The sequence below is a fragment of the Callithrix jacchus genome, chromosome 5, assembly GCF_049354715.1.
Source record: "Callithrix jacchus isolate 240 chromosome 5, calJac240_pri, whole genome shotgun sequence".
Lineage (NCBI taxonomy): Eukaryota > Metazoa > Chordata > Mammalia > Primates > Cebidae > Callithrix > Callithrix jacchus.
The window spans coordinates 136527416-136551540 of NC_133506.1; the positions used below are offsets into that span (position 1 = coordinate 136527416).

Genomic DNA, 24125 nt, shown 5'->3' on the forward strand with positions numbered 1-24125 from the left:
CCGCCAGTGCGTGTTGAAAGCCATTCCACGAATGTGTGTTGAAAGCTGTTCCTCCAGTGTGTTGAAAGTCCTTCCGCAAATGCGTGTTGAAAGCCGTTCCACGAATGCGTGTTGAAAGCCGTTCCTCCAGTGAGTGTTGAAAGTCCTTCCGCCAGTGCGTGTTGAAAGCCTGCCACATGCCTGGCACTGGGAATGAAGTACCACTGGATGCCAGGGCACCTGTGGGATGTCTGTAAGACAGGGCTGGAGATGTTGGCGATGGGTGTGCCAGGCCTGGGGTACCACAGGAAGGCAGAGGAGTGCCGTGTCACAGCCTCTGAGAAAGCTCACAGGGCAGCTGGCCTGAAGAGAGGTGCCAGCAGAGGGGCCCATTGGTAGGAGGCTGTTCTAACAGCCCCCATGGGCAACACCAAGGCTCCAGCAGGGCCACGTTAGGAAGGTGGTGATGGTGGCTGGGGGTGCCCGGTAAGACTGTTGCCTACACCTGGGAATTCCAGGACCTGGCCCAGAGGTGTTAGGTCCAATTCAGACTGTCTGCTGGTCCAATAATAGAATCAGGGTGTGGAAGCCACCTAAATCATCCCCACTGGGGGTACCTGAGTAAAAAACCAAACCCAAAAGGCCATCTTGACTCAGGAATAAGACACAGGCACCTGCCGGGCGCGGGGGACTCAGGCCGTGTTTTCTGGAATGGAGCCTGCCAGGTGCGGCCAGGTGCCCTGTGGAGGAGTGGCTCCCGTTTTCTGTGTGTCGAGCCCGGTCTCGATTCTGTGGGAAACTGGTGACTGTGGCCGAGTCCACTTCTCAGAGAGACTGTTGCCTCTCACCCCAAATAGGCCCTGCTGATCTTGTCCTCGAGGGTAGAATCACGTCTCCAAGTAGTCTGTGGGGTCACCAGCACACCCCTGGCCTTCAGGGGCCCAGGTCCAGACCACTCAGGTGTGGGGGTCCCGAGGCTAACAGCAGCATCACAGCGCAGGGCTCAGCCCTGACTGCCAGGACGCCCTTCCCCGGCCTCACACTGACCCCTCCTGAGGAGGCACTCTGGCCTGGCCCTGGTGTCACTCCCACCTTCCTCCAGGACGCTGCCCCCTCAGAGCCTCCGTGGGGACCACAGCTGCACCGAACACATGGGCTGCCGCTAGATGGGCTCAAGGCACAGTCAGAAACCACAGCAGAAAATGGGAAGTGTTCCTTTGTTTTTCCTAGGCTTTTTTCTCGTTTTATTTTTAAAAGAAAATATGTGACAAAGTGGTGAGAATGCTGGCAGCACCAGCGACCCCCGGTCTCCACCCTCCTGGGCGCCCCTTGGACGTCCTCTGCAGCCTAAATCTGAACAACAGTGAAACTATAAACATGCCCCCACCAGCACCCATGGCTCTGCCCCGACCCTGCTGCCGAGGCTCAGCCGGCTCCTCCCGTGCCCTGTGAAGTGCCTTGGGTGGGAGCCCATCCGTCATGCTCAGTGGGTGTTCCTCTGTTCTCTCTGCAGGCAAGCCTGGGACCTGGCTGTCGACATCTGTCTGTCTCAGCTGCCTACTATCATCGAGGAGGGCACTGCGTTCAGGGTGAGTCCCTCCCAGGGCATCCTGCGCATCTGTGGTGGTGGCCTTCTGTGGGCACCCGGACTGCACAGCCCCCAGACTGGGAGTGGTCCCAGGACTCTCGGGCATCAGATATTTTGTTCACCTGCCTGGAAAAAATGTAGTTGCCAGAATTTAAAATGTCAAGTCAACCAGGGGTTAAAGGTAGACTTTGAAAGAATCACCATTTAAAACGGTCTTGTCTCAAAATGTTGCTATTACCTATCTGCTTTTCTGAGCGCAGGTTCGCTCCCTGTGAGTGGTGATCCCGTTACATTTTCTAGCCTTTCACCACGAATGCATTGTGAATGTCCCCGAGTCCTCTGACTCTCAGCCCCGTGGGACAGTGACCCGAGGAGGGTTTGGTGCTGAGCCCTGGGAGGGGCATCCAGCCCCTGGCTGCACTGCACGGGTGCCGGAGAGCTGAGCTCCCCTAGGCTGGAATCTTGCTTTCCTCCCAGGAGCTGCAAGCGAGGGTGACCCTGGGCTTTGCAGCAGCTCCCCAGGACCCCCTTGTGGTTTCTTCATGAGCTTTTGCCTTATGTGAGGCATCGAGTCTGAAAACAGGTGAGTAAGACGGAGGCCCTGCCCTCGAGGAACCAGTGAGGAAAGGAGCTTCTCACATCCCCGAAGAATACAAGGGAGGGATGGGCAGAGGGCGAGGCAGTCACGGGAGGCCAGGGACGGAGGAGGCAGAGGCCTGGGCTGAGGCAAGAGGGGACGGGCATCCCCACCTCCCACTGCTGCCACGCCTGAGACAACACCGTGTTGGGCCTCAGAGCCACAGGGCCTAACTGTGCCACCGAGGGCCGGTTTGGTGGCCTCCTGCGTCTCAGTCTCCTCACTTAAGGGGGGATTATGGTGGTATCCAACCCCACGGGCGCTGGGAGGACAAAGTGAGTTAATGCAGGAAAGCGCTTTGGACCGAGCCCAGCAGAGGGCCCTTGTGAACTCAGGTATAGGCTGCTGCCCCGAAGACGCCTTCACTGATGCGAGGGCGTCACCCTCCAGCCCCCGGGCAGAGGTGCCGATAGTCAGGAAGGGCTCCATCCACTGCACAGACTGTGATTTGTAGTGCACATCACGGTCATCAGGGAAGCTTTCACCGGCACAGGCAGGGGCCTGGGTGTGCGTGATGGACGTGTGTAGGATCTTTTAACTCTTCAGATGATTTGAACATGCCCCCAAGGTTGGGATGACGGGGAAAACAGCCTTTTAAGAGGACGTCCTTCTCCTTTATAACCATCTGTTACCCTCCCCTTATTGGTCAATTTTTTGGGTAACATTTGATTGTGAAAATTTTCAAACCTAGAGCACAATTGAAAGAAATTGACAGTGAGCGCCCTGCACCCACCACTTATTCCTCCTCCGTCTTTGTATTCCTGCTTTCTCAAGGGCGTTGCAGACTGCCCTGCGTTTAAACCGCGAGGCCGAATCCAGCTCCCCCATGTGCTTGGCATCAACATTGGGCTTCTAGACAAAGGCCTTCCGTCCCTCCCTGCTGGGCCACAAACCTTGGGGGAAGGACAGGGTCTCCTGCAGAGCGGCCCGGATGCCTGCGCTCTTCTGAAGCGCTGGGCCTGTTGCCACAAACAGATATTTGGAAACTTCATGAAACTGGCCTTTTCGTACTGAGGGAGGCTTCACTGGGTACTTGTAAGAGATCAGAACAATCTGCTTTTATATAAAATAATGTATTTTCCATTTGCATGTGTGCTCCTTCTAAATGAATACTTCTGTTTCTGTGCCAGGAATCTTTGCCAAGTATCTTTTCAAGGATTTTACTCTATCGTTTCTAACCTACTAGAATCAATATTCTGCATTTGGGAATGATTTCACCATGTTGGGGTGTCAGGACAAGGTGGGGGTAACTGACGCAGACCACACACTAGGTTCTTTCTGTTTTTATCTTATTCGAGGTATCACGTACGTATAGAAAAGTGTACACGTCATACTTGTACAGCCTGGTGAATGTTTCAAGCGGAACACACTCGCGTAACCACACCCAAGCCAAGCAGCGCCCACGAGCCCCCTCCGCGCCCCTCCCACCTCCTCCTTCCCCCCCCCCACCCCCGCTGTGGCCGCTCTCCTGCCCCGTGTTGTGCTTGGGTCCATGGAGTCACTCGCGCAGGATGTAGTCTCTGTGTCTGTCTGCTGTCACTCAGCGTTGCTTGAGTGAGCTCACTCTTACTGCAGGGTGGACACCGTCTTCTGAGTGTGCCAACTCTCATGTGTCCCTTCCAGGCCACCGGGTGTTTTCAGTTTCTAGTTTTCAGGCCTCCCTGGCAGTGCTGGCTAGGGCCAGACTGTCGCAGTGGAGCCTGGGACAAAAGGCAATTCTGTGATACTGGTCCTCCCTTTGAAATGTCGGTATCTTGTTTGTTATGGATTTTTGCATTGATTTTTATCCTTGGAAACATTGCTCTGAAATATTATTTGTGTTTATTACTGATTTTTTTGGCCTCCCCTTCCTGGCCATCCTCCCATTCAGGGTCTGGGCTCTCCTACGCATTTCTAGGAGTGATGCCTCGGGGTCCCGGGTTTGCCCATACTCAGCTTTAACAGATAGTGCCAGAGATTCTGCAAAGTGCCTGAGGCAATTTACATTCCTGCCTGCAGCACCTGAGAATTTTTGTTGCTGTTTATTTATTTGGCTATTATGGTTCAGTGTGAAAAGGTATTTCCTTGAGAGCTAATCGTATATTTCCCTGATGGTTAATAGAGCAGGCTTTCGTGTTTTTATTGGCCCTTTGACTGCCTTCTTTTGTAAATTGCTGAAGGCTTTTGACCGTTTTTCTTTTGTGCTGTCTATTACCGACCTGTTGTGGTTCTGTGTCTACTCCAAAGACAGATCGTTTGTTTGTCCCATTATCACAAATAACTTTTTTTGCTCTGTGGACTTTCATTTTTAAATGTTTTTTTCTTGATGAACAGAAATTCCTTATTTTAACAAAATCGAATTAGTCAAATCTTTGTCCCTATGGTGCCAGCTTTTGGTGTCCTGTTTGATGAAACCCTTGTTTCCTCTGAGATGAGCATTCTGAGCAGACGTTCTGCTAGCAGCTGTGTGTTTCCCTTCACATCTGGACATGCATCTGCTACCAGTTCACGTCCCCCATGAATGCTCAGCTTATTGGTAGTGTTTGCACCGAGGACCGTGTAGACATGGCTGTCCCCGTTTCCTCCTTTGCACCGAGGACCGTGTAGCCGTGGCTGACCCTGTTTCCTCCTTTGCACCGAGGACCGTGTAGACATAGCCGTCCCCGTTTCCTCCTTTGCACCGAGGACCGTGTAGACATGGCCATCCCCGTTTCTTCCTTTGCACCGAGGACTGTGTAGATGCGGCCATCCTGTTACCTCGTTTGCACCGAGGACTCTGTGTACGTGGCTGCCTCTGTTCTTTTGCTTGTCCCTTTGATCACTTGGTCCTTGCACCAGGACCATAATGACAAGCTCTATATGACACTTTCTCAACCGGTGGACTAGTCCTGCAACTTCACCCTTTTCCCGAGGTTGCCTTGGTCACTTTCGGTCCTTTGTATTTCCATGTGAATTTGACATTCAGTGTGTTAATTTCTGCAACGAACCTACTGGATGCCATTGAGATTACAGTTAATATACAGAATGATTTGGGAGAAGTCGCCATCTCTACAGTATTGAGCCTTCTCCCTCAAAATGCTTGTAAGTGCTATCATTTAAAATTGCATTTTCGGATTTCTCTCTATTACCAGTGACATAGAACCCTATCAAAATTGGGATTTTTGGGGACTGAGGCAGGAGAATTTCTTGAACCCAGGAGGCAGAGGTTCACTACACGGCAGCCTCTGCAACAAAATGAGACTCTGTCTCAAAAAAAAAAAAAAAAAAAAAAAAAACTGGGTTTATTGGGGTAAAAAGAGAAGCCAGAAGGATTCCCCTGTGGTGGGAAGCTTGGGACCATTGACTTTCTTGGGGATATTAAAAAGAACCCTTCTGCTAAATGAGCAGCCGTACAGACGAGTAGAATGGGCGAGGGTCAGAATGTTCATACAGGCCATATAGAGGGGAGAACGTCCATATAGAGTCATACAGAGCGGAGAGCGTCCACACAGACCCGTACAGAGGGGAGAGCGTCCACACAGACCCGTACAGAGGGGAGAGCGTCCACACAGACTCATACAGAGGGGAGAGCGTCCACACAGACCCGTACAGAGGGGAGAGCGTCCACATAGACCCGTACAGAGGGGAGAGCGTCCACACAGACTCAAACAGAGGGGAGAGCGTCCACACAGACCCGTACAGAGGGGAGAGCGTCCACACAGACTCAAACAGAGCGGAGAGCGTCCACACAGACCCGTACAAAGGGGAGAGCGTCCACACAGACCCGTACAGAGGGGAGAGCGTCCACACAGACCCACACAGAGGGGAGAGCGTCCACACAGACTCACACAGAGGGGAGAGCGTCCACACAGACCCGTACAGAGGGGAGAGCGTCCACACAGACTCACACAGAGGGGAGAGCGTCCACACAGACCCGTACAGAGGGGAGAGCGTCCACACAGACCCGTACAGAGGGGAGAGCGTCCACACAGACTCACACAGAGGGGAGAGCGTCCACACAGACTCACACAGAGGGGAGAGCGTCCACACAGACCCGTACAGAGGGGAGAGCGTCCACACAGACTCACACAGAGGGGAGAGCGTCCACACAGACCCGTACAGAGGGGAGAGCGTCCACACAGACCCGTACAGAGGGGAGAGCGTCCACACAGACTCACACAGAGGGGAGAGCGTCCACACAGACCCGTACAGAGGGGAGAGCGTCCACACAGACCCGTACAGAGGGGAGAGCGTCCACACAGACCCGTACAGAGGGGAGAGCGTCCACACAGACCCGTACAGAGGGGAGAGCGTCCACACAGACCTGTACAGAGGGGAGAGCGTCCACACAGACCCACACAGAGGGGAGAGCGTCCACACAGACCCACACAGAGGGGAGAGCGTCCACACAGACCCACACAGAGGGGAGAGCGTCCACACAGACTCACACAGAGGGGAGAGCGTCCACACAGACTCACACAGAGGGGAGAGCGTCCACACAGACTCACACAGAGGGGAGAGCGTCCACACAGACCCGTACAGAGGGGAGAGCGTCCACACAGACCCGTACAGAGGGGAGAGCGTCCACACAGACTCACACAGAGGGGAGAGCGTCCACACAGACCCACACAGAGGGGAGAGCGTCCACACAGACCCGTACAGAGGGGAGAGCGTCCACACAGACCCACACAGAGGGGAGAGCGTCCACACAGACCCACACAGAGGGGAGAGCGTCCACACAGACCCACACAGAGGGGAGAGCGTCCACACAGACCCACACAGAGGGGAGAGCGTCCACACAGACCCACACAGAGGGGAGAGCGTCCACACAGACTCACACAGAGGGGAGAGCGTCCACACAGACCCGTACAGAGGGGAGAGCGTCCACACAGACCCGTACAGAGGGGAGAGCGTCCACACAGACCCACACAGAGGGGAGAGCGTCCACACAGACCCACACAGAGGGGAGAGCGTCCACACAGACCCACACAGAGGGGAGAGCGTCCACACAGACTCACACAGAGGGGAGAGCGTCCACACAGACCCGTACAGAGGGGAGAGCGTCCACACAGACTCACACAGAGGGGAGAGCGTCCACACAGACCCGTACAGAGGGGAGAGCGTCCACACAGACCCGTACAGAGGGGAGAGCGTCCACACAGACTCACACAGAGGGGAGAGCGTCCACACAGACCCGTACAGAGGGGAGAGCGTCCACACAGACCCGTACAGAGGGGAGAGCGTCCACACAGACCCGTACAGAGGGGAGAGCGTCCACACAGACCCGTACAGAGGGGAGAGCGTCCACACAGACCCGTACAGAGGGGAGAGCGTCCACACAGACTCACACAGAGGGGAGAGCGTCCACACAGACCCACACAGAGGGGAGAGCGTCCACACAGACCCACACAGAGGGGAGAGCGTCCACACAGACCCACACAGAGGGGAGAGCGTCCACACAGACTCACACAGAGGGGAGAGCGTCCACACAGACTCACACAGAGGGGAGAGCGTCCACACAGACTCACACAGAGGGGAGAGCGTCCACACAGACTCACACAGAGGGGAGAGCGTCCACACAGACCCGTACAGAGGGGAGAGCGTCCACACAGACCCGTACAGAGGGGAGAGCGTCCACACAGACTCACACAGAGGGGAGAGCGTCCACACAGACTCACACAGAGGGGAGAGCGTCCACACAGACCCGTACAGAGGGGAGAGCGTCCACACAGACTCACACAGAGGGGAGAGCGTCCACACAGACCCGTACAGAGGGGAGAGCGTCCACACAGACTCACACAGAGGGGAGAGCGTCCACACAGACCCGTACAGAGGGGAGAGCGTCCACACAGACTCACACAGAGGGGAGAGCGTCCACACAGACCCACACAGAGGGGAGAGCGTCCACACAGACCCACACAGAGGGGAGAGCGTCCACACAGACCCACACAGAGGGGAGAGCGTCCACACAGACCCACACAGAGGGGAGAGCGTCCACACAGACCCACACAGAGGGGAGAGCGTCCACACAGACCCACACAGAGGGGAGAGCGTCCACACAGACCCACACAGAGGGGAGAGCGTCCACACAGACCCACACAGAGGGGAGAGCGTCCACACAGACCCACACAGAGGGGAGAGCGTCCACACAGACTCACACAGAGGGGAGAGCGTCCACACAGACTCACACAGAGGGGAGAGCGTCCACACAGACTCACACAGAGGGGAGAGCGTCCACACAGACCCGTACAGAGGGGAGAGCGTCCACACAGACCCGTACAGAGGGGAGAGCGTCCACACAGACCCGTACAGAGGGGAGAGCGTCCACACAGACTCACACAGAGGGGAGAGCGTCCACACAGACTCACACAGAGGGGAGAGCGTCCACACAGACCCGTACAGAGGGGAGAGCGTCCACACAGACTCACACAGAGGGGAGAGCGTCCACACAGACCCGTACAGAGGGGAGAGCGTCCACACAGACTCACACAGAGGGGAGAGCGTCCACACAGACCCGTACAGAGGGGAGAGCGTCCACACAGACTCACACAGAGGGGAGAGCGTCCACACAGACTCACACAGAGGGGAGAGCGTCCACACAGACCCGTACAGAGGGGAGAGCGTCCACACAGACCCGTACAGAGGGGAGAGCGTCCACACAGACTCACACAGAGGGGAGAGCGTCCACACAGACTCACACAGAGGGGAGAGCGTCCACACAGACCCGTACAGAGGGGAGAGCGTCCACACAGACTCACACAGAGGGGAGAGCGTCCACACAGACTCACACAGAGGGGAGAGCGTCCACACAGACCCGTACAGAGGGGAGAGCGTCCACACAGACTCACACAGAGGGGAGAGCGTCCACACAGACCCGTACAGAGGGGAGAGCGTCCACACAGACTCACACAGAGGGGAGAGCGTCCACACAGACTCACACAGAGGGGAGAGCGTCCACACAGACTCACACAGAGGGGAGAGCGTCCACACAGACTCACACAGAGGGGAGAGCGTCCACACAGACTCACACAGAGGGGAGAGCGTCCACACAGACTCACACAGAGGGGAGAGCGTCCACACAGACTCACACAGAGGGGAGAGCGTCCACACAGACTCACACAGAGGGGAGAGCGTCCACACAGACTCACACAGAGGGGAGAGCGTCCACACAGACTCACACAGAGGGGAGAGCGTCCACACAGACTCACACAGAGGGGAGAGCGTCCACACAGACTCACACAGAGGGGAGAGCGTCCACACAGACTCACACAGAGGGGAGAGCGTCCACACAGACTCACACAGAGGGGAGAGCGTCCACACAGACTCACACAGAGGGGAGAGCGTCCACACAGACTCACACAGAGGGGAGAGCGTCCACACAGACTCACACAGAGGGGAGAGCGTCCACACAGACCCGTACAGAGGGGAGAGCGTCCACACAGACTCACACAGAGGGGAGAGCGTCCACACAGACTCGCACAGAGGGGAGAGCGTCCACACAGACCCGTACAGAGGGGAGAGCGTCCACACAGACTCACACAGAGGGGAGAGCGTCCACACAGACTCACACAGAGGGGAGAGCGTCCACACAGACCCGTACAGAGGGGAGAGCGTCCACACAGACTCACACAGAGGGGAGAGCGTCCACACAGACTCACACAGAGGGGAGAGCGTCCACACAGACTCACACAGAGGGGAGAGCGTCCACACAGACTCACACAGAGGGGAGAGCGTCCACACAGACCCGTACAGAGGGGAGAGCGTCCACACAGACTCACACAGAGGGGAGAGCGTCCACACAGACTCACACAGAGGGGAGAGCGTCCACACAGACTCACACAGAGGGGAGAGCGTCCACACAGACCCGCACAGAGGGGAGAGCGTCCACACAGACTCACACAGAGGGGAGAGCGTCCACACAGACTCACACAGAGGGGAGAGCGTCCACACAGACTCACACAGAGGGGAGAGCGTCCACACAGACCCGTACAGAGGGGAGAGCGTCCACACAGACCCGTACAGAGGGGAGAGCGTCCACACAGACTCACACAGAGGGGAGAGCGTCCACACAGACTCACACAGAGGGGAGAGCGTCCACACAGACTCACACAGAGGGGAGAGCGTCCACACAGACTCACACAGAGGGGAGAGCGTCCACACAGACTCACACAGAGGGGAGAGCGTCCACACAGACTCACACAGAGGGGAGAGCGTCCACACAGACTCACACAGAGGGGAGAGCGTCCACACAGACCCGTACAGAGGGGAGAGCGTCCACACAGACTCACACAGAGGGGAGAGCGTCCACACAGACTCACACAGAGGGGAGAGCGTCCACACAGACTCACACAGAGGGGAGAGCGTCCACACAGACCCGTACAGAGGGGAGAGCGTCCACACAGACCCGTACAGAGGGGAGAGCGTCCACACAGACTCACACAGAGGGGAGAGCGTCCACACAGACTCACACAGAGGGGAGAGCGTCCACACAGACTCACACAGAGGGGAGAGCGTCCACACAGACTCACACAGAGGGGAGAGCGTCCACACAGACCCGTACAGAGGGGAGAGCGTCCACACAGACTCACACAGAGGGGAGAGCGTCCACACAGACTCACACAGAGGGGAGAGCGTCCACACAGACTCACACAGAGGGGAGAGCGTCCACACAGACCCGTACAGAGGGGAGAGCGTCCACACAGACCCGTACAGAGGGGAGAGCGTCCACACAGACTCACACAGAGGGGAGAGCGTCCACACAGACTCACACAGAGGGGAGAGCGTCCACACAGACTCACACAGAGGGGAGAGCGTCCACACAGACCCGTACAGAGGGGAGAGCGTCCACACAGACTCACACAGAGGGGAGAGCGTCCACACAGACTCACACAGAGGGGAGAGCGTCCACACAGACTCACACAGAGGGGAGAGCGTCCACACAGACCCGTACAGAGGGGAGAGCGTCCACACAGACCCGTACAGAGGGGAGAGCGTCCACACAGACTCACACAGAGGGGAGAGCGTCCACACAGACTCACACAGAGGGGAGAGCGTCCACACAGACTCACACAGAGGGGAGAGCGTCCACACAGACCCGTACAGAGGGGAGAGCGTCCACACAGACTCACACAGAGGGGAGAGCGTCCACACAGACTCACACAGAGGGGAGAGCGTCCACACAGACCCGTACAGAGGGGAGAGCGTCCACACAGACCCGTACAGAGGGGAGAGCGTCCACACAGACTCACACAGAGGGGAGAGCGTCCACACAGACTCACACAGAGGGGAGAGCGTCCACACAGACTCACACAGAGGGGAGAGCGTCCACACAGACTCACACAGAGGGGAGAGCGTCCACACAGACCCGTACAGAGGGGAGAGCGTCCACACAGACTCACACAGAGGGGAGAGCGTCCACACAGACTCACACAGAGGGGAGAGCGTCCACACAGACTCACACAGAGGGGAGAGCGTCCACACAGACCCGTACAGAGGGGAGAGCGTCCACACAGACTCACACAGAGGGGAGAGCGTCCACACAGACTCACACAGAGGGGAGAGCGTCCACACAGACTCACACAGAGGGGAGAGCGTCCACACAGACCCGTACAGAGGGGAGAGCGTCCACACAGACCCGTACAGAGGGGAGAGCGTCCACACAGACCCGTACAGAGGGGAGAGCGTCCACACAGACTCACACAGAGGGGAGAGCGTCCACACAGACTCACACAGAGGGGAGAGCGTCCACACAGACCCGTACAGAGGGGAGAGCGTCCACACAGACCCGTACAGAGGGGAGAGCGTCCACACAGACCCGCACAGAGGGGAGAGCGTCCACACAGACTCACACAGAGGGGAGAGCGTCCACACAGACTCACACAGAGGGGAGAGCGTCCACACAGACTCACACAGAGGGGAGAGCGTCCACACAGACTCACACAGAGGGGAGAGCGTCCACACAGACCCGTACAGAGGGGAGAGCGTCCACACAGACCCGTACAGAGGGGAGAGCGTCCACACAGACCCGTACAGAGGGGAGAGCGTCCACACAGACCCGCACAGAGGGGAGAGCGTCCACACAGACCCGTACAGAGGGGAGAGCGTCCACACAGACCCGTACAGAGGGGAGAGCGTCCACACAGACCCGCACAGAGGGGAGAGCGTCCACACAGACCCGTACAGAGGGGAGAGCGTCCACACAGACCCGTACAGAGGGGAGAGCGTCCACACAGACCCGCACAGAGGGGAGAGCGTCCACACAGACTCACACAGAGGGGAGAGCGTCCACACAGACTCACACAGAGGGGAGAGCGTCCACACAGACTCACACAGAGGGGAGAGCGTCCACACAGACTCACACAGAGGGGAGAGCGTCCACACAGACTCACACAGAGGGGAGAGCGTCCACACAGACTCACACAGAGGGGAGAGCGTCCACACAGACTCACACAGAGGGGAGAGCGTCCACACAGACCCGTACAGAGGGGAGAGCGTCCACACAGACCCGTACAGAGGGGAGAGCGTCCACACAGACCCGCACAGAGGGGAGAGCGTCCACACAGACTCACACAGAGGGGAGAGCGTCCACACAGACTCACACAGAGGGGAGAGCGTCCACACAGACTCACACAGAGGGGAGAGCGTCCACACAGACTCACACAGAGGGGAGAGCGTCCACACAGACTCACACAGAGGGGAGAGCGTCCACACAGACTCACACAGAGGGGAGAGCGTCCACACAGACTCACACAGAGGGGAGAGCGTCCACACAGACTCACACAGAGGGGAGAGCGTCCACACAGACTCACACAGAGGGGAGAGCGTCCACACAGACCCGTACAGAGGGGAGAGCGTCCACACAGACCCGTACAGAGGGGAGAGCGTCCACACAGACCCGTACAGAGGGGAGAGCGTCCACACAGACTCACACAGAGGGGAGAGCGTCCACACAGACTCACACAGAGGGGAGAGCGTCCACACAGACCCGTACAGAGGGGAGAGCGTCCACACAGACCCGTACAGAGGGGAGAGCGTCCACACAGACCCGTACAGAGGGGAGAGCGTCCACACAGACCCGCACAGAGGGGAGAGCGTCCACACAGACTCACACAGAGGGGAGAGCGTCCACACAGACTCACACAGAGGGGAGAGCGTCCACACAGACTCACACAGAGGGGAGAGCGTCCACACAGACCCGTACAGAGGGGAGAGCGTCCACACAGACCCGTACAGAGGGGAGAGCGTCCACACAGACCCGTACAGAGGGGAGAGCGTCCACACAGACCCGTACAGAGGGGAGAGCGTCCACACAGACTCACACAGAGGGGAGAGCGTCCACACAGACTCACACAGAGGGGAGAGCGTCCACACAGACTCACACAGAGGGGAGAGCGTCCACACAGACTCACACAGAGGGGAGAGCGTCCACACAGACCCGTACAGAGGGGAGAGCGTCCACACAGACCCGTACAGAGGGGAGAGCGTCCACACAGACCCGTACAGAGGGGAGAGCGTCCACACAGACTCACACAGAGGGGAGAGCGTCCACACAGACTCACACAGAGGGGAGAGCGTCCACACAGACCCGTACAGAGGGGAGAGCGTCCACACAGACCCGTACAGAGGGGAGAGCGTCCACACAGACCCGTACAGAGGGGAGAGCGTCCACACAGACCCGCACAGAGGGGAGAGCGTCCACACAGACTCACACAGAGGGGAGAGCGTCCACACAGACTCACACAGAGGGGAGAGCGTCCACACAGACTCACACAGAGGGGAGAGCGTCCACACAGACTCACACAGAGGGGAGAGCGTCCACACAGACTCACACAGAGGGGAGAGCGTCCACACAGACTCACACAGAGGGGAGAGCGTCCACACAGACTCACACAGAGGGGAGAGCGTCCACACAGACTCACACAGAGGGGAGAGCGTCCACACAGACTCACACAGAGGGGAGAGCGTCCACACAGACTCACACAGAGGGGAGAGCGTCCACACAGACCCGTACAGAGGGGAGAGCGTCCACACAGACCCGTACAGAGGGGAGAGCGTCCACACAGACCCGTACAGAGGGGAGAGCGTCCACACAGACTCACACAGAGGGGAGAGCGTCCACACAGACTCACACAGAGGGGAGAGCGTCCACACAGACCCGTACAGAGGGGAGAGCGTCCACACAGACCCGTACAGAGGGGAGAGCGTCCACACAGACCCGTACAGAGGGGAGAGCGTCCACACAGACCCGCACAGAGGGGAGAGCGTCCACACAGACTCACACAGAGGGGAGAGCGTCCACACAGACTCACACAGAGGGGAGAGCGTCCACACAGACTCACACAGAGGGGAGAGCGTCCACACAGACCCGTACAGAGGGGAGAGCGTCCACACAGACCCGTACAGAGGGGAGAGCGTCCACACAGACCCGTACAGAGGGGAGAGCGTCCACACAGACCCGTACAGAGGGGAGAGCGTCCACACAGACTCACACAGAGGGGAGAGCGTCCACACAGACTCACACAGAGGGGAGAGCGTCCACACAGACTCACACAGAGGGGAGAGCGTCCACACAGACTCACACAGAGGGGAGAGCGTCCACACAGACTCACACAGAGGGGAGAGCGTCCACACAGACCCGTACAGAGGGGAGAGCGTCCACACAGACCCGTACAGAGGGGAGAGCGTCCACACAGACCCGTACAGAGGGGAGAGCGTCCACACAGACCCGTACAGAGGGGAGAGCGTCCACACAGACCCGCACAGAGGGGAGAGCGTCCACACAGACTCACACAGAGGGGAGAGCGTCCACACAGACTCACACAGAGGGGAGAGCGTCCACACAGACTCACACAGAGGGGAGAGCGTCCACACAGACTCACACAGAGGGGAGAGCGTCCACACAGACCCGTACAGAGGGGAGAGCGTCCACACAGACCCGTACAGAGGGGAGAGCGTCCACACAGACCCGTACAGAGGGGAGAGCGTCCACACAGACCCGTACAGAGGGGAGAGCGTCCACACAGACCCGTACAGAGGGGAGAGCGTCCACACAGACCCGTACAGAGGGGAGAGCGTCCACACAGACCCGTACAGAGGGGAGAGCGTCCACACAGACCCGTACAGAGGGGAGAGCGTCCACACAGACTCACACAGAGGGGAGAGCGTCCACACAGACTCACACAGAGGGGAGAGCGTCCACACAGACCCGTACAGAGGGGAGAGCGTCCACACAGACTCACACAGAGGGGAGAGCGTCCACACAGACTCACACAGAGGGGAGAGCGTCCACACAGACTCACACAGAGGGGAGAGCGTCCACACAGACCCGTACAGAGGGGAGAGCGTCCACACAGACCCGTACAGAGGGGAGAGCGTCCACACAGACCCGTACAGAGGGGAGAGCGTCCACACAGACCCGTACAGAGGGGAGAGCGTCCACACAGACCCGTACAGAGGGGAGAGCGTCCACACAGACTCACACAGAGGGGAGAGCGTCCACACAGACCCGTACAGAGGGGAGAGCGTCCACACAGACTCACACAGAGGGGAGAGCGTCCACACAGACTCACACAGAGGGGAGAGCGTCCACACAGACTCACACAGAGGGGAGAGCGTCCACACAGACCCGTACAGAGGGGAGAGCGTCCACACAGACTCACACAGAGGGGAGAGCGTCCACACAGACCCGTACAGAGGGGAGAGCGTCCACACAGACCCGTACAGAGGGGAGAGCGTCCACACAGACCCGTACAGAGGGGAGAGCGTCCACACAGACCCGTACAGAGGGGAGAGCGTCCACACAGACTCACACAGAGGGGAGAGCGTCCACACAGACTCACACAGAGGGGAGAGCGTCCACACAGACCCGTACAGAGGGGAGAGCGTCCACACAGACTCACACAGAGGGGAGAGCGTCCACACAGACTCACACAGAGGGGAGAGCGTCCACACAGACCCGTACAGAGGGGAGAGAGGGGAGAGCGTCCACACAGACCCGTACAGAGGGGAGAGCGTCCACACAGACCCGTACAGAGGGGAGAGCGTCCACACAGACTCACACAGAGGGGAGAGCGTCCACACAGACTCACACAGAGGGGAGAGCGTCCACACAGACCCGTACAGAGGGGAGAGCGTCCACACAGACTCACACAGAGGGGAGAGCGTCCACACAGACTCACACAGAGGGGAGAGCGTCCACACAGACTCACACAGAGGGGAGAGCGTCCACACAGACCCGTACAGAGGGGAGAGCGTCCACACAGACCCGTACAGAGGGGAGAGCGTCCACACAGACCCGTACAGAGGGGAGAGCGTCCACACAGACTCACACAGAGGGGAGAGCGTCCACACAGACTCACACAGAGGGGAGAGCGTCCACACAGACCCGTACAGAGGGGAGAGCGTCCACACAGACTCACACAGAGGGGAGAGCGTCCACACAGACTCACACAGAGGGGAGAGCGTCCACACAGACCCGTACAGAGGGGAGAGCGTCCACACAGACCCGTACAGAGGGGAGAGCGTCCACACAGACCCGTACAGAGGGGAGAGCGTCCACACAGACCCGTACAGAGGGGAGAGCGTCCACACAGACTCACACAGAGGGGAGAGCGTCCACACAGACTCACACAGAGGGGAGAGCGTCCACACAGACCCGTACAGAGGGGAGAGCGTCCACACAGACCCGTACAGAGGGGAGAGCGTCCACACAGACTCACACAGAGGGGAGAGCGTCCACACAGACCCGTACAGAGGGGAGAGCGTCCACACAGACTCACACAGAGGGGAGAGCGTCCACACAGACTCACACAGAGGGGAGAGCGTCCACACAGACCCGTACAGAGGGGAGAGCGTCCACACAGACCCGTACAGAGGGGAGAGCGTCCACACAGACCCGTACAGAGGGGAGAGCGTCCACACAGACCCGTACAGAGGGGAGAGCGTCCACACAGACTCACACAGAGGGGAGAGCGTCCACACAGACTCACACAGAGGGGAGAGCGTCCACACAGACTCACACAGAGGGGAGAGCGTCCACACAGACTCACACAGAGGGGAGAGCGTCCACACAGACCCGTACAGAGGGGAGAGCGTCCACACAGACCCGTACAGAGGGGAGAGCGTCCACACAGACCCGTACAGAGGGGAGAGCGTCCACACAGACCCGTACAGAGGGGAGAGCGTCCACACAGACTCACACAGAGGGGAGAGCGTCCACACAGACTCACACAGAGGGGAGAGCGTCCACACAGACTCACACAGAGGGGAGAGCGTCCACACAGACCCGTACAGAGGGGAGAGCGTCCACACAGACCCGTACAGAGGGGAGAGCGTCCACACAGACCCGTACAGAGGGGAGAGCGTCCACACAGACTCACACAGAGGGGAGAGCGTCCACACAGACTCACACAGAGGGGAGAGCGTCCACACAGACCCGTACAGAGGGGAGAGCGTCCACACAGACTCACACAGAGGGGAGAGCGTCCACACAGACTCACACAGAGGGGAGAGCGTCCACACAGACCCGTACAGAGGGGAGAGCGTCCACACAGACTCACACAGAGGGGAGAGCGTCCACACAGACTCACACAGAGGGGAGAGCGTCCACACAGACCCGTACAGAGGGGAGAGCGTCCACACAGACTCACACAGAGGGGAGAGCGTCCACACAGACTCACACAGAGGGGAGAGCGTCCACACAGACCCGTACAGAGGGGAGAGCGTCCACACAGACTCACACAGAGGGGAGAGCGTCCACACAGACTCACACAGAGGGGAGAGCGTCCACACAGACCCGTACAGAGGGGAGAGCGTCCACACAGACTCACACAGAGGGGAGAGCGTCCACACAGACTCACACAGAGGGGAGAGCGTCCACACAGACTCACACAGAGGGGAGAGCGTCCACACAGACCCGTACAGAGGGGAGAGCGTCCACACAGACCCGTACAGAGGGGAGAGCGTCCACACAGACCCGTACAGAGGGGAGAGCGTCCACACAGACTCACACAGAGGGGAGAGCGTCCACACAGACTCACACAGAGGGGAGAGCGTCCACACAGACCCGTACAGAGGGGAGAGCGTCCACACAGACTCACACAGAGGGGAGAGCGTCCACACAGACTCACACAGAGGGGAGAGCGTCCACACAGACCCGTACAGAGGGGAGAGCGTCCACACAGACTCACACAGAGGGGAGAGCGTCCACACAGACTCACACAGAGGGGAGAGCGTCCACACAGACCCGTACAGAGGGGAGAGCGTCCACACAGACTCACACAGAGGGGAGAGCGTCCACACAGACTCACACAGAGGGGAGAGCGTCCACACAGACCCGTACAGAGGGGAGAGCGTCCACACAGACTCACACAGAGGGGAGAGCGTCCACACAGACTCACACAGAGGGGAGAGCGTCCACACAGACTCACACAGAGGGGAGAGCGTCCACACAGACCCGTACAGAGGGGAGAGCGTCCACACAGACCCGTACAGAGGGGAGAGCGTCCACACAGACCCGTACAGAGGGGAGAGCGTCCACACAGACTCACACAGAGGGGAGAGCGTCCACACAGACTCACACAGAGGGGAGAGCGTCCACACAGACCCGTACAGAGGGGAGAGCGTCCACACAGACTCACACAGAGGGGAGAGCGTCCACACAGACTCACACAGAGGGGAGAGCGTCCACACAGACCCGTACAGAGGGGAGAGCGTCCACACAGACCCGTACAGAGGGGAGAGCGTCCACACAGACTCACACAGAGGGGAGAGCGTCCACACAGACTCACACAGAGGGGAGAGCGTCCACACAGACTCACACAGAGGGGAGAGCGTCCACACAGACCCGTACAGAGGGGAGAGCGTCCACACAGACTCACACAGAGGGGAGAGCGTCCACACAGACCCGTACAGAGGGGAGAGCGTCCACACAGACTCACACAGAGGGGAGAGCGTCCACACAGACTCACACAGAGGGGAGAGCGTCCACACAGACTCACACAGAGGGGAGAGCGTCCACACAGACCCGTACAGAGGGGAGAGCGTCCACACAGACCCGTACAGAGGGGAGAGCGTCCACACAGACCCGTACAGAGGGGAGAGCGTCCACACAGACTCACACAGAGGGGAGAGCGTCCACACAGACCCGTACAGAGGGGAGAGCGTCCACACAGACTCACACAGAGGGGAGAGCGTCCACACAGACTCACACAGAGGGGAGAGCGTCCACACAGACTCACACAGAGGGGAGAGCGTCCACACAGACTCACACAGAGGGGAGAGCGTCCACACAGACCCGTACAGAGGGGAGAGCGTCCACACAGACTCACACAGAGGGGAGAGCGTCCACACAGACTCACACAGAGGGGAGAGCGTCCACACAGACTCACACAGAGGGGAGAGCGTCCACACAGACCCGTACAGAGGGGAGAGCGTCCACACAGACCCGTACAGAGGGGAGAGCGTCCACACAGACCCGTACAGAGGGGAGAGCGTCCACACAGACTCACACAGAGGGGAGAGCGTCCACACAGACTCACACAGAGGGGAGAGCGTCCACACAGACTCACACAGAGGGGAGAGCGTCCACACAGACTCACACAGAGGGGAGAGCGTCCACACAGACTCACACAGAGGGGAGAGCGTCCACACAGACTCACACAGAGGGGAGAGCGTCCACACAGACTCACACAGAGGGGAGAGCGTCCACACAGACCCGTACAGAGGGGAGAGCGTCCACACAGACCCGTACAGAGGGGAGAGCGTCCACACAGACCCACACAGAGGGGAGAGCGTCCACACAGACCCGTACAGAGGGGAGAGCGTCCACACAGACCCACACAGAGGGGAGAGCGTCCACACAGACTCACACAGAGGGGAGAGCGTCCACACAGACCCGTACAGAGGGGAGAGCGTCCACACAGACTCACACAGAGGGGAGAGCGTCCACACAGACTCACACAGAGGGGAGAGCGTCCACACAGACTCACACAGAGGGGAGAGCGTCCACACAGACTCACACAGAGGGGAGAGCGTCCACACAGACCCACACAGAGGGGAGAGCGTCCACACAGACTCACACAGAGGGGAGAGCGTCCACACAGACCCACACAGAGGGGAGAGCGTCCACACAGACTCACACAGAGGGGAGAGCGTCCACACAGACCCGTACAGAGGGGAGAGCGTCCACACAGACTCACACAGAGGGGCGAGCGTCCACAGAGACTCACACAGAGGGGAGAGCGTCCACACAGACCCGTACAGAGGGGAGAGCGTCCACACAGACTCACACAGAGGGGAGAGCGTTTACACAGACTCACACAGAGGGGAGAGCGTCCACACAGACTCACACAGAGGGGAGAGCGTCCACACAGACCCGTACAGAGGGGAGAGCGTCCACACAGACCCGTACAGAGGGGAGAGCGTCCACACAGACTCACACAGAGGGGAGAGCGTCCACACAGACTCACACAGAGGGGAGAGCGTCCACACAGACTCACACAGAGGGGAGAGCGTCCACACAGACTCACACAGAGGGGAGAGCGTCCACACAGACTCACACAGAGGGGAGAGCGTCCACACAGACTCACACAGAGGGGAGAGCGTCCACACAGACCCGTACAGAGGGGAGAGCGTCCACACAGACCCGTACAGAGGGGAGAGCGTCCACACAGACCCGTACAGAGGGGAGAGCGTCCACACAGACTCACACAGAGGGGAGAGCGTCCACACAGACTCACACAGAGGGGAGAGCGTCCACACAGACCCGTACAGAGGGGAGAGCGTCCACACAGACTCACACAGAGGGGAGAGCGTCCACACAGACTCACACAGAGGGGAGAGCGTCCACACAGACTCACACAGAGGGGAGAGCGTCCACACAGACTCACACAGAGGGGAGAGCGTCCACACAGACTCACACAGAGGGGAGAGCGTCCACACAGACCCGTACAGAGGGGAGAGCGTCCACACAGACCCGTACAGAGGGGAGAGCGTCCACACAGACCCGTACAGAGGGGAGAGCGTCCACACAGACTCACACAGAGGGGAGAGCGTCCACACAGACTCACACAGAGGGGAGAGCGTCCACACAGACCCGTACAGAGGGGAGAGCGTCCACACAGACTCACACAGAGGGGAGAGCGTCCACACAGACTCACACAGAGGGGAGAGCGTCCACACAGACTCACACAGAGGGGAGAGCGTCCACACAGACTCACACAGAGGGGAGAGCGTCCACACAGACTCACACAGAGGGGAGAGCGTCCACACAGACCCGTACAGAGGGGAGAGCGTCCACACAGACTCACACAGAGGGGAGAGCGTCCACACAGACTCACACAGAGGGGAGAGCGTCCACACAGACCCGTACAGAGGGGAGAGCGTCCACACAGACCCGTACAGAGGGGAGAGCGTCCACACAGACTCACACAGAGGGGAGAGCGTCCACACAGACTCACACAGAGGGGAGAGCGTCCACACAGACCCGTACAGAGGGGAGAGCGTCCACACAGACTCACACAGAGGGGAGAGCGTTTACACAGACTCACACAGAGGGGAGAGCGTCCACACAGACTCAAACAGAGGGGAGAGCGTCCACACAGACCCGTACAGAGGGGAGAGCGTCCACACAGACTCACACAGAGGGGAGAGCGTCCACACAGACCCGTACAGAGGGGAGAGCGTCCACACAGACCCGTACAGAGGGGAGAGCGTCCACACAGACCCGTACAGAGGGGAGAGCGTCCACACAGACTCACACAGAGGGGAGAGCGTCCACACAGACTCACACAGAGGGGAGAGCGTCCACACAGACTCACACAGAGGGGAGAGCGTCCACACAGACTCACACAGAGGGGAGAGCGTCCACACAGACTCACACAGAGGGGAGAGCGTCCACACAGACTCACACAGAGGGGAGAGCGTCCACACAGACCCGTACAGAGGGGAGAGCGTCCACACAGACCCGTACAGAGGGGAGAGCGTCCACACAGACTCACACAGAGGGGAGAGCGTCCACACAGACTCACACAGAGGGGAGAGCGTCCACACAGACCCGTACAGAGGGGAGAGCGTCCACACAGACCCGTACAGAGGGGAGAGCGTCCACACAGACTCACACAGAGGGGAGAGCGTCCACACAGACTCACACAGAGGGGAGAGCGTCCACACAGACTCACACAGAGGGGAGAGCGTCCACACAGACTCACACAGAGGGGAGAGCGTCCACACAGACCCGTACAGAGGGGAGAGCGTCCACACAGACTCACACAGAGGGGAGAGCGTCCACACAGACTCACACAGAGGGGAGAGCGTCCACACAGACTCACACAGAGGGGAGAGCGTCCACACAGACCCACACAGAGGGGAGAGCGTCCACACAGACCCACACAGAGGGGAGAGCGTCCATACAGACTCGTACAGTGGGGAGAGCGTCCACACAGACCCACACAGAGGGGAGAGCGTCCACACAGACCCGTACAGTGGGGAGAGCGTCCACACAGACTCGTACGGACGGGAGAGCGTCCACTCAGAGTCATACAGAGGGGAGAGCGTCCACACAGACCCGTACAGAGGGGAGAGCGTCCACACAGACTCACACAGAGGGGAGAGCGTCCACACAGACTCACACAGAGGGGAGAGCGTCCACACAGACTCACACAGAGGGGAGAGCGTCCACACAGACTCACACAGAGGGGAGAGCGTCCACACAGACTCACACAGAGGGGAGAGCGTCCACACAGACACACAGAGGGGAGAGCGTCCACACAGACTCACACAGAGGGGAGAGCGTCCACACAGACTCACACAGAGGGGAGAGCGTCCACACAGACCCACACAGAGGGGAGAGCGTCCATACAGACTCGTACAGTGGGGAGAGCGTCCACACAGACTCGTACGGACGGGAGAGCGTTCACTCAGAGTCATACAGAGGGGAGAGTGTCCACACCGAGCAGTACAGAGGGGAGAGTGTCAACATAGAGCCGCACATAGGGGAGAGTGTCCACACCGACTCGTACAGAGGGGAGAGTGTGCACACCAAGCTGTACAGAGGGGAGAGTGTCCACACAGACTGGTACAGAGGGGAGAGTGTCCACACCAAGCTGTACAGAGGGGAGAGTGTCCCCTTGTCAGTGAACTCTATGTCCCCTCTCTAAGCAGGAAGCTGGTCATAAGTGGCATGTGTATTGTGCTACTGTCAGGATAGACAAGTGTCTCAGAATGTCCAGATGGTCAGGAAGGCAGCGGGCAGCAGGTGTGCTCAGGGTAATGGGAGCAGAAGTCGGGCCGGACTGGCTACACCAAGTGTGACTCGGCTTGCAGCCTCTCAGCCGGCCTTCCATCTTCAGTCCATTGCCCCTGTTTTTAGAATATGCCAAGCTGCCTGTCACACAGGCTGACCACAGAGCAAAACTCCAGGCATCCAAATCACCCTGGGTGAGCCCGGTGTGTGGTCGTGGCGGGCAACTCAGATGCTCAGCCCAGGGGCCCTGCAGGCTTTCCGTCCTGCTGAAGGGGCTTCGCTCCCCTGCACACAGGGGCTGGCACAGGCGCTCTTCATGGGGCAGAGGAAATGTCAGAGGTTTGGCCCAGAGCATCAGCCGTGTGAGTCACAGGTGGAGACATGTTTTCTGGAGCGTCGTGAAGTGCTGGCCGCTCTTCCGTGGGCGGTTGCTGCAATTTATCAGCCTCCCTGTGGCTTCAGGGAGCTTCGCAGACCTCCCTGCACACCTGCCGGGCAAAGGTGTGCTTTTCCTCTTTTGTTCGTTTTAGGTGAGCAGTCAGGAATTTTTCTCTTTCTGGATGGGGTGGTGACTCCAGCAGTGAGCATCATGTGGAAATCCATCAGGCAGAGCTAATGTGAAAGAGAGAAGAGCCTAATTACCTGAATTACCTGACTTCCGTTCACAGACTCAAGGCTTCTCTAACTCAGGAGAACCGCGTTCTCACGGGATGTGGAGGAGG

The 24125-nt window shown here is 59.1% G+C and overlaps 1 protein-coding gene across 5 annotated transcripts in view; it reads left to right on the forward strand.

Moving 5' to 3' along the window:
• Window positions 1–24125, forward strand: part of RPTOR (regulatory associated protein of MTOR complex 1) — a 424873-nt gene that overhangs the window by 283548 nt on the left and 117200 nt on the right. For all 5 annotated transcript variants that reach the window (XM_054256583.2, XM_054256581.2, XM_078374864.1 and 2 more), the window contains one exon: window positions 1493–1568. In XM_054256583.2, the coding sequence (XP_054112558.1) occupies window positions 1493–1568 (76 nt within the window). The remainder of the gene's footprint in view (window positions 1–1492; window positions 1569–24125) is intronic.